The 17,539-nt window shown below is 35.2% G+C and overlaps 1 protein-coding gene across 8 annotated transcripts in view; it reads right to left on the bottom strand.

Moving 5' to 3' along the window:
* The window catches only part of NAV2 (neuron navigator 2), a 436,581-nt gene that overhangs the window by 174,163 nt on the left and 244,879 nt on the right, over positions 1-17,539 (bottom strand). For all 8 annotated transcript variants that reach the window (XM_074230361.1, XM_074230362.1, XM_074230365.1 and 5 more), the window contains 2 exons: positions 12,938-13,046; positions 10,175-10,564 (listed from right to left, as the gene is read on the bottom strand). In XM_074230361.1, the coding sequence (XP_074086462.1) occupies positions 10,175-10,564; positions 12,938-13,046 (499 nt within the window). The remainder of the gene's footprint in view (positions 1-10,174; positions 10,565-12,937; positions 13,047-17,539) is intronic.

Genomic DNA, 17,539 nt, shown 5'->3' with positions numbered 1-17,539 from the left:
CTAACTGGTAATGTCTACCATTCCCTTTTTTAGCAAATTTACTTTGGGGAGGCTTCATATATTAAGCCATAATTGGCCACTTAAATTTTCACCAGCTGGCTTCTTAGGCTAACTGGCCCCTTGCCTTAGCAAACAGAAAATAAGATTTTATAGGCTGAAGAGAGGGGAGGAAAGGAAAACGAGTGCTTGAAGTCTGTTATGGAATAAGAGTGAGGAATATTGGAACTGGAGTGGGATGGAGACACTTTCTAGGAGTGGGGAATATGGTATACCTAAGGGAGGCAAAGGCTTTTGTCCTTGGGAAGATATTTCTTAAATCTTTCAGAATGAATTCCCAGAGAGAACTGGATACAGACAAAGCAGAATCTGGAGGACTGGAGGACTGAATCATGCTACCATCTTGGACTCTACCCCTGTGCAATGCATACATTGGTTAACTGTCTGAAGAGATGGAATGTACTTCCAGTTCTGCCACCTACTTATATTTAGCATCCACAATGCCCTTCCCAGCTCTACTGTTCCAGGATTCTCTAATACTCCTAGATGTTTAATTAGATCTGGTGCTCAGAAAGAGAATTCTGTTCTTAAGAAATTTTTAAAATCTAAGGAAGTCAGAAAGAGTTTTAGCTAATTAGTGTATGGGTTTATACTTAGGAGAGATGAGAGGTCTGAGTCCTGACTGACTCTTATTAGTTGTATCATCAAATTCCCTCCATCTTTCTAAGTCTTTTTTTTTTTTTAGGATTTTGCAAGGCAAATGGGGTTAAGTGGCTTGCCCAAGGCCACATAGCTAGGTAATTATTAAGTGTCTGAGGCCGTATTTGAACTCAGGTACTCCTGACTCCAGGGCCGGTGCTCTATCCACTGCACCACCTAGCCGCCCCCCCCCCCCCATCTTTCTGAGTCTCAATCACCTCATCTGTGAAATGGAAATATTTGTTCCCCCTTCCTGAAGATTTGATTTTTTTAGGTAAGTGCTTGTAAAACCTTAAAGTGCTCTAAAGATGTAAATTTTTTTATTACTGTGATCTCAGTCTATCAGATTGTTTCAGATATTATCATGGGGAGGAGAAGAGAGAAAGGAAGGGAACAAAATGAATCCCTGTTCTCAAGGAGCTCACATTGCACTGAAGGGATATGAGATATATATATATAGAGATAAAATTAGAAAACAAAGAAAAATATGATGTGGAGGAGAGATCAAAGCACACTAGAAAATAGAAATGACGACAACCCAGGTAAACAGGTAGTAGGCCTGCAATCAGGTAGAGTTCAAAATTCAACTTCAGACTTTTACTAATTGGGGGTCTCTAGGCAAATCATTCAACCTGTCTGCCTTAATTTCTTCATCTGTAAAATGGGAATAATAATAAAATCTACCTCCCAGAGTCATGGGGATCACTGAATAAAGTGCTTTGCAGGGAAGCTAGATGATACAGCAGACAGAAAACCACCTAGGAAGACTTAAATTCTTAAGTTCAAAACTGGCCTCAGACACTTCCTAGCTGTGTGACTCTAGACAAGTCATTTAACCTTATTTGCTTCACTTTTCTCATCTATAAAATGAGCTGGAGAAGGAAATATCAAGCCACTCCAGTGTCTCTGTGAAGAAAACCCCCAATGGGGTCAATGAAGATTTGGGCATGACTGAAGAACAACAAGGTGCTTCCAAACTTTAAAGTTCCATAAAAATACTATTGTAATTTTTATTATTATTATTATTACTACTCATTGGGGGAAATCAGGTAACAGTTAACCTTGAAGGATAGAAGGGAAGTAAGTCCATTCTAAGAAAGAGGATTGAAAGGTCAAGATCTAGAAAGAGCAATTTATACAAGTTAGGTAGAAAACATAATATGTGAAAGTGAATAATATAAAAATAATTTTGCAATCATTTTATGAAAGGTCTTAAATGCCAGGCTTAGGAATTTATGTGATATCCTAATAGTAAAAGGACGTTTTCTATCAGAAGAATGATGTGGTTGCCAAGCCCAGCTGAATCAAGTTTGGATTAGAGAAGAGACAGGCTGGAAGCAGAGGGATCAGTTAAGAAGCTTTAAAAAGAATTCAGGCAGTCCTGAGTCCTATGGGAGGGTGGTGGTGCTGCGAATGGAAAGGGGATATGGATATGATATATGAGCATGTGTAAGTACAGGGAGGAAGAATCAGAAGAATTTGGCAACAGAAGAGAGTCAGTTGGAAGATCTAGACCAATTATCACTTAATGTCACACAGGATCAGTTGAATGTTTTAAATGGATTTTAGTTGTGCCACCTTCTTTATACACTCATTTTTACATTCTTAAATGTACATATTTGTGTCTTTGCTGACAATAATTAAAAAAATTAGATAAAGAACAACTATTTTCATTTGGGAATCCTTATTGCCTTTTGGATTTCTCTTTGCCTTGATAATTTTTAGCAAAGTAAAAATCCCTAAAGTGCTTGCCTCAAACTAGCATTGTGTTCTCTGAGTGAGAAATATCAAATACCAGGCTCATGATATTCTCTGATGTGCCTAGAACCAGATTAAAATGTAACTAATAAATGTTTAATAACATGTAAAACAAAAAGACATAGATGAAATAACATTTTAAAACCAAATCAATATGCATTGACAGACTTCCTTAAGTTCAGATTAGTGGTCCCCATTTCTATTTGACTTTGAAATCACTTCTCTAAGTGAATGAAATCTGATGCAAAATTGTATGTAAACTTGCAAACTAATTCTTGGCTAGATCATAAAATGGAGCCATGCAATACTACCACAAAAGTAGAAGCAGGATGTTACCACAGACAGATTAGCCTGGGTTTCCCCAGTCCTTTTCTAAGTAGGAAGCCTTATCTCAATCAATGTCCATAGATCAGGGGATCTAGGAACCTGGAAAACCAGACACTTTCAAATAAGCTTTGTAAAATGAAGGAGTTTGGGATGGGACAGTAGAAAGAGCATTGGCTTTCAAGTCTGAACAAATCCCACTTTTGATACACTACCTGTGCAACTTTGGGCAAGTCAAAATCTCCCTGGGCTTCAGTGTCCTCCTTTCTATAATAAAAGGAAGTCTCAGCTCAGAGTCTTTGTAGTTCTCATCTTCCATGACTCTTAGATTCCAAACCATATTTCACATACTTAGTATTGCATTATGGAAACAAGAACTCACTTGAATGGATTAAAAAAATTCTTTTAACATATGGACCCTATGTCTGCCCTTAATTTCATTTCAGAGCCATATGGCACTTTACATTTTTAGACAACGAATAGGTAGCTTTCCCAAATCAACACTTGTAAGTCATCTGCTATTTTCATGTCATTGCTGCTACAGCAAACGTGTCTTTTTCAAATCCAGGAAAGGAAGCAGTGTGATTAGCTCGCCATGAAATTTAGACAAAAAATTGCTAGTTGATGCTGAGTCTAATTGAACTTCATGATAATAAACTGGATTTCTTACCTAATCTAATTTAAAAAAAAACTATGTAAGCAGAAATAAATGTACATATATTCACATACATAAATATACATATTTTTGTATATATGAATATATACATATGTTAATTATAGATTCCTTTTTCACACTGCATCAGCAAGACTCTTGTGATTTCTTATACACGATATTTCATCTCTTAGCTCTGAGACTTTTGCACAGACTGTCATTTACACCAAGTATTCATTTCTTCATCAACTACACCAAATGGAATCCCTGACATCCTTCAAGTTTCAGAATAGTTGTCACTCCCTACAGGAAGTCTATACTCATTCCCTCAGTTATTATTCACCAACCTTCTGAAAATTATTTTGTGGCTTAATTTCATGAAAATGTGTTCTCCACTCCACCCCAATTTCCTTGAAAGCAGGGACCATTATGGGGTTTGTTTGGGATTTTTTTTGACCCTTCTTAGTCCCCATTTTCTAGAAAACAACAACAACAATTACTACAACAAAGGCTTGGGGGCAGCTACGTGATGTAGTGGATAGAGCACCAGCCCTGGAGTCAGGAGTACCTGAGTTCAAATCTGGCCTCAGACCCTTACTTGACCCCATTGCCTTGCAAAAAAAAAAAACCTAACCCCCCACAATGAAGACTTGTCAAATGAATAAATGAAGACAAATATAATTGAGGAAAAATATGGATCTCACAAATTATTCTATAAACTCAAAAGTCTCCTGTATTTTTAGGAAAATTATTATAATAATGGGTTCTCTAAATAGCCTCAAAGTAATTGCTCTGTATAGAGTTGTACATTTCATATATATATATATATATATATATATATATATATATATATATATATATATATATATACACTGTTTCTACATGAATTCAAACATATAGATAAAAATGGAAAATGTGATTATTTCCAAAATCTAGAAAGTTTATTTTTATAAAGTAAAAATGTCTGGAGGATTGACTAAGATTTTTCAGTCTTTAATCCAGATGTTGAGAACTGTGTAAATAAAAGGAAAATAAACCATGAGTGAGATTTTCAAAGAAAAGAAGAGGTTAGTACTATAGAACTTTCAGGTTGAATGAATGAATTTTATATTATCAATATACTGGACTTTGACAAATATTCCTCTAAACTTTAGAAATACACAAACAGTTTTTGATACTATTCTTTAAAATAATTAAAGATCATTTTTCAAAAATTTAAAGAATTTGTTAAGTTGTTAGTATAGATGGCAAAACCTATAAATTATTCCTTATCAAATTGTCTTCCAGAATAGTTGTGATTGACTTTTGCATCCCTCTGCAACAAGTGTATGGATGGGGCTTTTTGATCATTAGATGACAAATTATATGATAACCCAGGAGGAGTAGGGGGATTATTTTGTTCTTTTTATCTCTACCTCCAGTGCCCTGTACATAGTAAGTATAAAATCAATACTTAATTGATTAAATTGGATTGGAAAGGATTTTAGAGATGATTTAGTGTGAATTAGGTTTTATAGATGATCAAGATAAATTATAGAGAGGGGAGTAATTTGCCTAGAACTCCAAGTTTTAAAAGAACAATTATGGAACTCTATGACTTGTGTAGAACAGTATATGAGCAATTGGCAAGGGTTTGGATGTATTAATAATTACATGACTTATTTACAAATATTATATTATCTATTATTCTTAATATGACAACTTTGCCCAACCCCCCCAAACTAATAATATGAAATTTTATAGAGATAACTATAAATGAAGTTTATACTTGGCTTTGTAATAAGGAACATGCTTAGATTTCCCCCTTCCTATTGGGTGATATAGAGCATGTTGATATTTCTTACTTGATTTCATTTCCACATGTAACTTGGAACAAGTCGGTTTCTGACTTTGCATGACAGAAGGATTACTAGGAAGTGCTGCAAATCCTTCTGCAAAGGCAAAAGAACTTATGACTTAGGGGTTTGTGGGGTGCTGAGTTAAGTAAGTGATTATATAAAAATATTGGCCTCTCTCTTTCCTTTGTGGTGGTGCTGTGGCAGGTGTTCTTTGAACAGCCTTCCCCAAAAGTTGGGTGGGCAAAGGAGAACTGCTTTATCTCTTATCTGGCATTGGTAGCTATGGCCACATGGAATCCTCTTGTCACTTTGTATTTGTCTTTCCTGATATTAGCTAAATATGTATTCCAAAATAGAGGTGCCTCAGCAAGTGAGGTCCAGAAATCCTATAATGGTCCCATGTTGAATGGAGGTACTAGAATGGACCACCAGGAGCATTGGTGGATGGATGTAGATGGTCATCCAAGAATAGAGGCAACTTCAGAAAATGTGGCCCCTCAAGACAGAAATTTTCAAATTATAGTTTACAGAAAGGTATCAGTATAGGAAACCTATAGAAAACTTCTAATGAAAACCTATGAGGATCTCACAAAAGAAGAGGATTTCCAGTGAATCATATAAGACAATTTTTTGGTCACATGTGGCCCTCCCATTATATTCATTACCAGATGCTTTTTTCTATTAAGCTTGCTACCTGGGCACCTATAACCCGGTAAAAATTTTATACTGGAGACATATCTTCTTATTTTATGATATCTTCCATTAAACCTATCATATGAGAGCCCTGTCTCTCTATTTTTTTATAGACAGGCAACTGTTCCACATGTAAATCTAGCCCTACATGCCCAAACACATTTGTATGAGGTAAGTACCTTTTCTTGAGATGCAACTAAAATTATATCAGAATCTTGAGAATAGTAGTCAGCTACATTATGAGTTAGTGGGGTCTCTTTCCCCAGAGGGAATGCAGCACCAGGATATATTTGAGTCCCCTATACATTTTTATAGGGATCTACTTTTAGGATTCTCCTGGGACTCTTATTCTTGGATATAATAGTTTGCAGGTATCCAAATGAGGAAAAATGAGCACTTTTCTCTTTTGTTTTACAATATAATTAGTCAGTTTTGGCAAAAGGATGAAGATGAAAATAATTATTGTGCCCATTTAAAATACCTCCAACTGACCCATTTCAACAAAATTAAACTGTTAAAAGTAGGAAATTGGAAGCAAGGAAAAGTCTTTGACTCTTAACTCTCAGGTTTAATCATTGCTAAATAGTCATCACAATGGAGCTAAATGCATCTATACATGTTGTCTCCCAGAAACAGAATCTCTTTGTCAAAGGGAGAGACATGGTGGCTGTGGACATCACCGGTCATTTGTAAGATATTAAAGACAAATAGAGCATGAGCAGTATTACATCACAAAACAGTAAAAAGCAGATGAGGTGAAAATATATGTGCAAAGAGCTTTGAATGAGATCTTGTTAACTCAATACCGCTTCTATGGACTGCACTTATGAATTGACTCGAATACCCCCATATAGCCTTCTTTATGCTTTCACTGTTTCAAATCATCACTCCAAATAAAACTCCACATTGTCACCAAATCGACTTTTTAAAAATGTAAAGGCAAGTCCCTCAGTTAACTCCTGGGACTCTTAAAACTTTTATGATCAAATAATATAAATTATTTGTGTAAAATACAGTATAAAGTTCTTTCACAAAAAGATACTGTACTATCTTTCCAGACATACATTATTTTCCTCTCTGCATGCTCTTGTCTGGTTATACTGATTTACTTGCTGCTCTCTGCATTTGTTACATCATATCCCATCTCCATGCCTTTGCACAGGTTGTCAGACTGTCCCCCATACCTGGAATGCCCTTCCCACTTCATTTCTACCTTTTGTAATAATTGGCTTCCTTCACGACTCAGCTCAATGCTGTGTTCTACTTGAAGCTCCATTCAAGACCTTAGTTTCTAATTATCTCTTTATCTTTTGTAAAGTTTGTATGTAATAACTTAAGAACATGTTGTCTTCCCTATTAGAACGAAAGATTCTTGAAGGCAAGGATTGTTTTTGTTGTTTTACTGCAGCCCCATTGCTTGCATAGCGCCATGTCTGGCACATAATAAAGGATGTGTATATCAGTTAATGGACTGAAGGCTCCTCTCAAACAATGTCTCCCTTGCCTATTTAAAAATTATACAAGACTTGTTCACAGATGGAATGAGTGTGTTAATTTGGTTCAATGGGCTGGTGATTAAAGCACTGGAAATGTTCACCTGACTGGCTTGCCAGTAGTTAGATATATTGTGCAGATTCCAAACAATAAAAATAAAATTTCCAAGGGTAAAAACATCACTTGTACAAAAATATTCATAGCAGCCCTGTTGGTGGTGGCAAAGAATTGGAAATTAAGTAAATGTCCTTCAATTGGGGAATGGCTTAACAAACTGTGATATATATATATATATATTGTCATGGAACACCATTGTTCTCTTAGAAACCAGGAGGGATGGGAATTCAGGGAAGCCTGGAGGGATTTGCATGAACTGATGTTGAATGAGATGAGCAGAACTAGAAAAACACTGTACACCCTAACAGCAACATGGGGGCGATGATCAACCTTGATGGACTTGCTCATTCCATCAGTGCAACAACCAGGGACAACTTTGGGCTGTCTGCAAGGAGAATGCCATCTGTATCCAGAGAAAGAACCGTGGAGTTTGAACAAGGGTCAAGGACTATTCCCTTTAATTTAGAAAAAGAAACAGATATCTTATTGTCTGATCTTGTTATCTCTTATACTTTTTGTTTCTTCCTTAAGGATGTGATTTCTCTCTCATCACACTCAATTTGGATCAATGTATACCATGGAAACAAAATAAAAAAAAGTTTCCTATTGATAATAAAGTTCTTCAAAAACTTCAATTAGGAGATGCCATTGTCTTCACTGAATTATGACCTAGACCACTTTAAAGTCTCCTCACTAAAATCTACAGCAACACAAAAGACATTGCTCTAAATATTTACAGTGGAAAAATAAACAAAGCAGATAAAAATAGAAATGACCCAGACTACAATATGTAACTGGAGGGATAGTTAGTTCATCATTGGTTTGTCTAGTTATGTTTCTCTATAAATGTGTGTGTGTGTCCATAAATATACACACACACACACACACACACACACACACGTATTCTACTATATATTTTATTAAGTTCTGCAATCCACTCCATGTGTACACCAATTCTACATATGCAAACATGTGAATATATGTGACATACATTTTATCTCTGTGTCAAGACTATCATATATAGATAGACTTGTTACATTGTGGAATAAGTGCACACAATTGAGTATATTTGCAGAATTGAATATGATAAAGAAAGTGTGATTACATTTGAGAAAATGTTCTGTACTTTCAACATTCCCCAAGTTGTTCATTGCTATTAAAATAGGCTATTCCTTTAACATTAACATTCTCCCAGTGATTCTGTACAAATGTGAAACATGATATATCGCAATAATGGAAAGAATCAAAATTTAAGTAATCCAAACAGCAATGGAAAGATGCTTGGTAGACACGAGCGGACTAGAGTATGATTCCAACAATTACTTGTAGGTAAGCAATGGAAGAGAAGTTATTATTAAGGCTACACCTAGCTGGAAAAGAAAGTAGACCAGGCTTGAAGTGAGACTAAGGAATAAGGGCCAGTCAAACATCAGTAATCTTGGGAGAGTAAAAAAAATCAGAAGTATTTATGGAAAGACAAGAATAAGAATTAAATAGGAAAAAATAGGGCTTGATCTCTCTCAGTAAAAGAACAGGAACTTAAATGAAAATATTCACAATTTTCTTATAGGATGTAGGGAATGAACAAACTAACAACTCAAGACTGGTCTTGTATAGTGTCAATAGCTGAGCTTGGTTACTTATGTCTTTATTCTTCTACTATTTGCCCCAATATTTAAAGGACTACTTACTAAGCTTCTGAAGACCTGTCTGGAATATAAACATGTAAGCTTTTAGCTTTGATTAGATGGTTTAAAAAAAGTCCACATCCTCTCCAATAACGTTAATTATGATTCATCATAAAATATTCTGATATCCCCACCTTGTGGAAATAGTTAACATTACATCAAAGCAAAGCTCCTTCTCATCAATATTTTCAATAGAAACATAGTAATCTTTAATTTATCAAAAATGCCAACAAACCAGACCAAAAAAGTTTTGTTTTTCATAGTTCTTGGATCATTTTAATCATTCTGAAGTAAGTTTAATTGTGAGATAATATAATTTTCTAATTGCCTTCAGAATTATTAAGACCTCTTCAAATGAGGCGGGGGTACAGTGGATAGAGAGCAGGACATGGAGTGAGGAAGACCTGAGTTCAAAGCCTGTCCCAGACATTTACCAGCTGTATGATTCTGAATAAATCACAACATTTGTCTGATTCATTTTTGTGATCTGTAAAATTGGAAAAATAACAGACCCGCCTCACAGGGTCATAAGGTTCAAATGATAAAATATTTGTAAAGTGCTCTGCAAACTTTAAAGCACTATTTTCAATGTGACCCCCCAAAATTCTAAGTCTAGAACCTAGGTCTTCTGATTCTCAAATGACTGGTTCTTCCACTTTATCAAACTGCCTTTCTACTTTTTTATGGTTGTGGTTATAATTTAGTTATCTCCTTAATTTGTCTTTTATGCTGACATTCTAGGCATAAGACAGTTTTTGATACAAGAATGAAAGATAATGTGAAATTTTCTTTATTGGAGCTCTAATAGTCACCAAAAAAAAGATTCTATGATCCTGTAAAAATAATAAAATGCCAATAATTTTACTCATACCATTGTATGTCCCAACCGAAGGATGGAAGGTAAAGCTACTCACCCACTGGTAATGTCATCAGTCCTGATGTTCTTGCCTAGAACATCCCCATCACTCATGTAGCCTGTGGCATCCATGCTGATGCTTTCTAGGTCTATTTCATCTCCCCCTTTATCTGAGATGTCCACGTGGCAAACACTGCTGCCCCTGGATGCTAGCTGCCTTCTCAGGGGGGCGGAATACATGTAACGACCCGACTCGGTGTTGATGAACCGGCTTGCATTGGCTCTTGGTGGGTACCCATTGCCCATTGAGGGTGCATCACCTGCTTGAAGCCGAGGGCTAGACTGTCCGATTCTCCATGACAAAGGAGTAGGTCTTCCCGTCAAACTGAGAATGCTGCGCCCACTTATTTCAGTGGTCACATTGGCATCAAATGTGGTTTCCAATGTGCTGGGGGGAAAAATTCTGTGTCACAATAATGCGCTTAGTTTCCGGATTAAAATACTTGAGGGTAGTGTCTATTCTATCTCCAGTGCCAAGTCTGGTACCTGATATGTGTCAGGACATTTATGAACACTTACTAAATTAAACTGAGAATTTTTCAAAAAAAAAATGAGCCAGCTTAGCAAAATGGATTGAGATGTGACTTTGAAGTCACAAAGATCTGGATTCAAAGTCCATTTCTGATACATCCTGATGGGACATCTCTAACCTCTCAGTGCTCTAGGCAACTCCACAACAGTCACATTTATGAACTAGACGCCAATCTGAGTTGGAAGATTAGAGTTTCTCTTTGAGTGATTCTTATCCCATGAAATCACAGTTGTTTTTGATTGTGTTTGACTCTTCATTGACCTCTTTTGGGATTTTCTTGGTAAAGTTACTGAGTGATTTTCCATTTTCTTCTCCAGTTCATATTACAGATGAGGAAACTGAGGTAAAAAGTGCTAAGTGACTTATTCAGTGGTACACAGAGAATGTATGGGGCTGGATTTGAACTCAGGACATCCCGACTCCAGGCCTGACATTCTATCCACTGTATCACTTGCTTACCCCCAAGAGTTTATTAAGCAGGCACTGTGCTAAACATGGAGGATTCAAAGAAAAGTAAAACCCAATATGTGCCCTCCAGGAGCTCACAATCTACTGGGCAAGACAACAAGCAAATAAATAGGTTTGGAAGGGAAATGCTACATTGAAAGAAGGAAGGAAGGGGGCAGCTAGGTGGCACAGAGGATAGAGCATCTGCCCTGGAGTCAGGAGAACCTGAGTTCAAATCTGACCTCAGACTCTTAATAATTGCCTAGCTATGTGACCTTGGGCAAGCCACTTAACCCCATTGCCTTAAATTAAAAAACAAAAAAGAAGGAAGGAAGAACTGATCTTCCCGAGTTCAAATACAACTTCAAACACTTCCTAGCTGGGCAAATTACTTAAACATATTTGCCTTGTTTCCTGATCAGTAAAATGAGGTAGGCAAGGAAATGACAAACCACTCCAGTATCTTTACTGAGAAAACCCCAAGTGGTTATATGAAGAGTCAGATACAACTGAAAATAATTGAACCACAGAAAATAATGAATGCTCATTGGCTATAAAGTTGGTAGTGTTTCTACCAATCCTTCTATGGTCTTTCTACCATGACTTTTAAAAACAACAATCTCTTTAACAATGCAATCAGACAAGTCCCTTTTCCATCTATGAAGGGTTCCTCATAAGAGGTAGTAGGGTAAAAGTTAGCAGGAATATGAAAAACATTTATGTTCAAGTACAATAAAAAAGAAGCCACATGGGTCAGAAAGTACTCAGAAAGCAAGTGAATTTAGGGATGTAAGAAAAACATTTATTTCTTCCCAAAGGCCACTAAGGTATGTAACCTGACATGCTAGAATTCATACTTTCTCATGACAACATCATGGAACTCTACTGATGTGAAAAGGACAATGAACTTTCTAAAATACATTAAGTAAAATTTTTTTCCATTAGCAGATTTTGATCCCATGTGTTCTGTAAAGTATAACCAAGACATGAGATCCACCCTCATTTGGTTAGCACTGTAAAAAGTGGGGAAGCCTGGGGGCCTCATGGTTATATTCATTAGTCATAATTAGCTGTCACATTAATTGAAACTTGAAAATCAAAACAGACTCACTGGGAGTTCATCAGGGAAAACTCAGACTTAGCTTTGGTTAACAAGGGTAAACTACACAACCTCTATCTATCAGAATAATTTAGTATAATGAAAAGTGAATTCACTTGCCCAGCTTTTAAAATGGTTTAAGTGTACTTAAAAGAAAGCTGTGTTCAAATAGAATCCAGGTATATATTTTAAACATTGAAAATATTATCATAGAGTTAAAAAGTGCTACTTACTTTAATATATGTATGCCTGAGTGTGATAAGCATTATTTCAAGGATTTATGAAAAAAATCAAAGAATATATATATATATATATATATATATGTGTGTGTGTGTGTGTGTGTATGCATATAGATAAATTAAATACAGCTCCCCTGCCTAGATTTAAAAGTATAATAGGGATTTTCAAAAATGTAAATCAGATCATATTTAAATAACTACTTGATCTAACATATATGGTGTATTAACAATTTTCTTTTTCTAAAGCTTATTTTTAGAAATCCTGTCTACATGGGAATCTGTTCCCTTTTTTCATGTTTCATTGATTCCTTCTGAATTCTAATATGCTCTCAAATCAAATTTATTTCTCCAATTATCAACACCAATCACTTTATTGGTGATACATCATGGAGCTAGCAGTGTGGAATATGCTGGTTTGCCAGATATTATTCATTCTGATGTTACCTGTGTGTAACCTGAGTTCCTCGTAAACTGGACATGGTCTCCTCTAAGTTTTGCCGCAAGTCAGCAATGTTCTTCACAGTTCGAAGTCGTCGAGTTTCAGGATCCTCCCCTACAAAAAGATTTTAGAAGGAGCAGAGTCACAACAAAGCAGCATCACTACCCTGTAAGATCTCGATGGAGTGAAGAAGAGGAGCATGATAGCTATTAGTTACACAGCACTTTAAAACTTGCCAAACACTTGACAAGCATTATTTCATTGAGCCTTATCACAATTCTGGGATATTTGTTGTCTTGTTTAGGCATTTTATTCATGTACAATTCTTTGTGACCCCATTTGGGGTTTTCTTGGCAAAGATTCTGAAATGATTTGTCATTTCCTTCTCTCATTCATTTTACAGATCAGGAAAAGGATTAAGTGACTTGCCCAGGGTCTTACAGTAGAGGCAACATCAGAGGTGGAATTTGAATTCAGGTTTTCATGACTCTATGCTCAGCAATCCATAAATTTCACAACCTAGTTGACTCTTAATAATGGATCATATTAATGTCTCTTGTCCCAAATGAAAGTCAGTTTAAAATGTGGTATATGCTTTTCCCCTCCTTGCAGTCCATTTATGACTTTTAAAGACTTATGCTTGGTTGTTTCTCATGCATAAGTTTCCACCCCTGCTAGGGAAAAGTTATAGGTCAAAGTATTGAATCTTAACAACTGTAAGTATATTTACAATTGACCTTTAGTTGTGTTTGCCCATGCATCACAAATGAATTCAATCTAAACCATGGTGAATCAAAAAATCAATTCAGATAAAAAACAACAGCAAAAAATTTGCTTTGATGGAGACTTATTTTTTCCTACCTAAATCTGATCAATATCATTATTTTTAAAGCAAAGTTTTATATTTTATGATTAGCTCATTTTGTAATTTTAGCAGGTTCTAGTACTAAGCAAAATATGTAATAAAATCAGAAGCCAGTAGGTAATAAAAATGGACTGAGTTAAAAATTCAGGATGATTTTCCATAAATTTTCCTAAGTTTTTTTTCCCCTGTATGAAACACACTTGTGGGAAGTTCAATATTGGAATCATATATATTAGGGAGGGGAGTACAGTTAAAAAAATCCCCATGAGATTTGAAATCCTAGCAGCTTGGTTCAAGTACTATTTCCTGTAATACTAGTGACTTTGGGCAAGTCACTTTACTTCAGTTTCTTTAATTGAAAAATGAGGATAATAATATTTGCATTCCCTGACAGAGCTCCCATATGGAAAACATTTATCAAGACCCTAAAATACTTGATATACGAGAAATGTTATTAGCAGTAATTTTTAAAAAGCAAAAATTAGTCAAAGAATAGATGTTTTCTATAATTAGCACTGATTGGGTCCCATTTGGAGTTCAATGTCCTGTTTGGGTCATCACACAGTAAGGAGAGTTTAAAATAGAAAGAAAATAAGAAAAAATTTGCTGGAAAAAATCAACAAGTGACCTATTAATGAAAGATAGGAGTAGTAGTGACTTGTTTAGGCTAGTACTAAAATGACAGAAGAATCACTACAAGAATATATGCAAACAGTTTTTCTATTTCCATGGGAGAGAGCTAGAAAAAAATGAGTTGCTTTTGTAACAAGTAGAATTTATATTGAATATAAGTAAGGTAAGAACTTTCTCACAGGCCATATAGTTAACTACTGGAACACACTATTAGGCAAGGTATGGAATTTTTGTCCTCAGGCAGGACAAGATAATATTTGTCTTGGCTGTAGATACAGCACTGTCTAAAGACTAAGTGCTAAATTAAATAATCTTTTAAAAAAGAAAAAAAAATTAAGGGCAAGGAATGATAGGAAGTCTATAGGGGATGCAATTGATAGTCTATGATAACTGTATGAAGCAATCAGAAGTTAAGTGACTTATTCGGGTTGCATAATCAACATTTCTGAGAGGAGGAATTTGAATTCAGGTCATCTAGGTGACATTGGAGACTACTGAACCTGAAGTCAGGAAGACATCTTCCTAAGTTCAAATTTGGCCTCAGACATTTATTAACCTTAAATGCCTCAGTTTCCTTATCTGTAAAATGAGTTGGGGAAGGAAATGTGAAACCATTCCAAAATTTCTGCCAAGAAAACTCCAAAGGGGCTGCAAAGAGTTGGATATAACTAAAACAAATGAATAACAACTTCTTGGTTCCAAGACAAACTCTATCCACTACAACATAGTTGCCTCTCTGGAAATACCAGATAACATTTAATTTCTGTGTTTGAAATAAATATTACATTCCAAAGACTAATCACCTCAAATATTTATTATTTTTCCCTTGTTCATGACAGTAAGAATTTTGGAAGGTACTTTTCTCAAGGATTAAAAATGAGTAAACTTACATTTTCCAACATATTCTTTTTTTGAACCAACATATTCTTAAAACAAATGTATTTTAAGTACAAATGGAATTCTAATTTAACCACAAATCATCTCAAAATAATATAATTTTTGTTCTCTCCTTATGTCACTAATTGCATTTATTTTATTGTCAGCTCAGCAACATTTTATCTTTGCAGGATTGTCAAAGTGTTACTGACTGTTCTGGGCAATTCCAAGACATACATTGAGCATTTGTTATGATGATAAGACAAGAGGAAAAAAGTATAATCCCTTAATTAAATTGATTCTGAATTCCTGGGAGACGGAGTTTATTTGGTTTCTGTCTTTGTAGCCCCAGCTCATTGTCTGGTACACTGAAAATATTTAGTAATTGCTTGTTGAATGAATAGATGGATGGATGGATGGATGGATAGATGGATATGTCTGCTGAAGAAAATGAATTTGTGATTATTTAATATTATTTTTTTGGGGAGGCAATCAGGGTAAAGTGACCTGTCCAGGATCATACATTTCATGTTTGAGGCTGTATTTAAATTGCGGTCCTCTTGATTCCCTATAATAAACATATGATTGAGTCATGAAGTTTCTCCATAGTCTAATGCCTAGTGAATGTAACTGAGAAGTCAATGACATACATCATCTGAACCACAAAAGTTTACTTTGATATTTAATACCTGTTCAAAGTCACTTAGTTATCCTGTCTGTAAAATGGGGATAGTAATACCTGAAATTATCCCATGATGCTATTGTGAAGTTCAAATGAGAGAATACAGATAAAGCACTTGGAAAGTCTTAGATTGTTATATGAACACGACCTCTTGTTTTTTTTTAAATTGTTATTCCTATTTTGTATAATTCTAAGATGTTTTTCATTAGACTGATCTATAAATTATAAGTACCTAAGGGAAATTCCATTTATATAACCAAAGTCATGAATATTGCAACTGATCATATTCTTTTAGTTATCAGCTTCTGAATACATATGGCATTAATTTCTGCTCTTGTGAAGAATACTATTTATCAATTTAATCCAATCTGACAGTACCCTTCAGTATCTTGGTACTGAAGCTTACAATATATTTATCTTTGTTATTTCTATATCTTCATTTCTAAGAAGACAGGTTTTTTTCCTCTTTACCCATTCTTATGACCTCCTGATAAGTAACAAAGATGAATTAGTTTCTATGTCCTTCCAAGACCAATGATAGAACTTGGGGTTTTCTGAAATTTCACTTTATTTAGGAGTTCTGGTATGAATAGCTGGAGTAAGTGTGAGCCTGCCATCTCCAGTGGCTCCCTATTTCAACTAAGAACAAAGACAAACTCCTATATTGGATTAAAACCTTTTCTAACTTGGCTTCCACCTTTTTTTTGGGGTTTATTATACATTACTTTCTTTCATTTTTTTAAGAAGTCAAAAACTAGGAAATTTATATGCTAGTGTCAGAACAATAGATGACAGACTGAATGTAATGGTATTAGCTTTCATTAAAATGCAGGGGATAATGAACAATTATGGCAAAGTTGAGAAAGAGAAAACAGGCAGGTTAATAAAAAGTGGGAAACAAAGAAGGGAGGGGAAGGGAAGGAGAGAAAGGAAGAGAGAAATAATTAAAGAAAAAAGAAAAGGAAAGAGCAAAAGATGAAAAAGGATGGCAAAGAATAGAAGGAAAAAAGAAGGAAAGAGGAAAGAAGGGGAAGATGTCAAGTCCAAAGAAAAAAGAAAGAACAGCAGGAAGAAAGGTAAAAGGAAAGACAGAGGGAGAGAGTGAAAAAGAAAGAAAAGAAAAGAAACTAAAGAAGAAGAAACTGATGGAGGAAACAGGGAAGGAAAGGAAAGAGAAATAGAAAAAGAAAGAGGGAAAGAAATGGAGAAATGGAAAGGAAGTAACAAGAAAGAGAAGGAAAGATGAAAAAGGTTGAAAATTAGATAGGGAATGAGAAAAAGGAGGGAAGGGAAAGAAAGTGAAAAGGAGGAACCAGGAAAGAAAAGGATGGAAGCAATGAAAAAAAGAAAGTATGAATAGTAGATAATGAAAAATAAAATGAAGGAGTAGGGAGTAAGGAAAAGGAAGTAAGAAAGAAAGAGGAGCAAGAAAAAGGAAGAGAGAAAAGTAAAAAAGAACAAGAAAGCAAGAAAAATAGGAAAACAAAGAAAAGGAAGAATGAAAGGAAGAATAAAGAGGCATGGAAAGGGAGGGCAAGAAAAAGGAGCAAG

The sequence above is a fragment of the Macrotis lagotis genome, chromosome 3 (assembly GCF_037893015.1).
Source record: "Macrotis lagotis isolate mMagLag1 chromosome 3, bilby.v1.9.chrom.fasta, whole genome shotgun sequence".
NCBI classification, from domain to species: Eukaryota; Metazoa; Chordata; class Mammalia; order Peramelemorphia; family Peramelidae; genus Macrotis; species Macrotis lagotis.
This window is presented reverse-complemented; position numbering and strand designations above follow the sequence as displayed.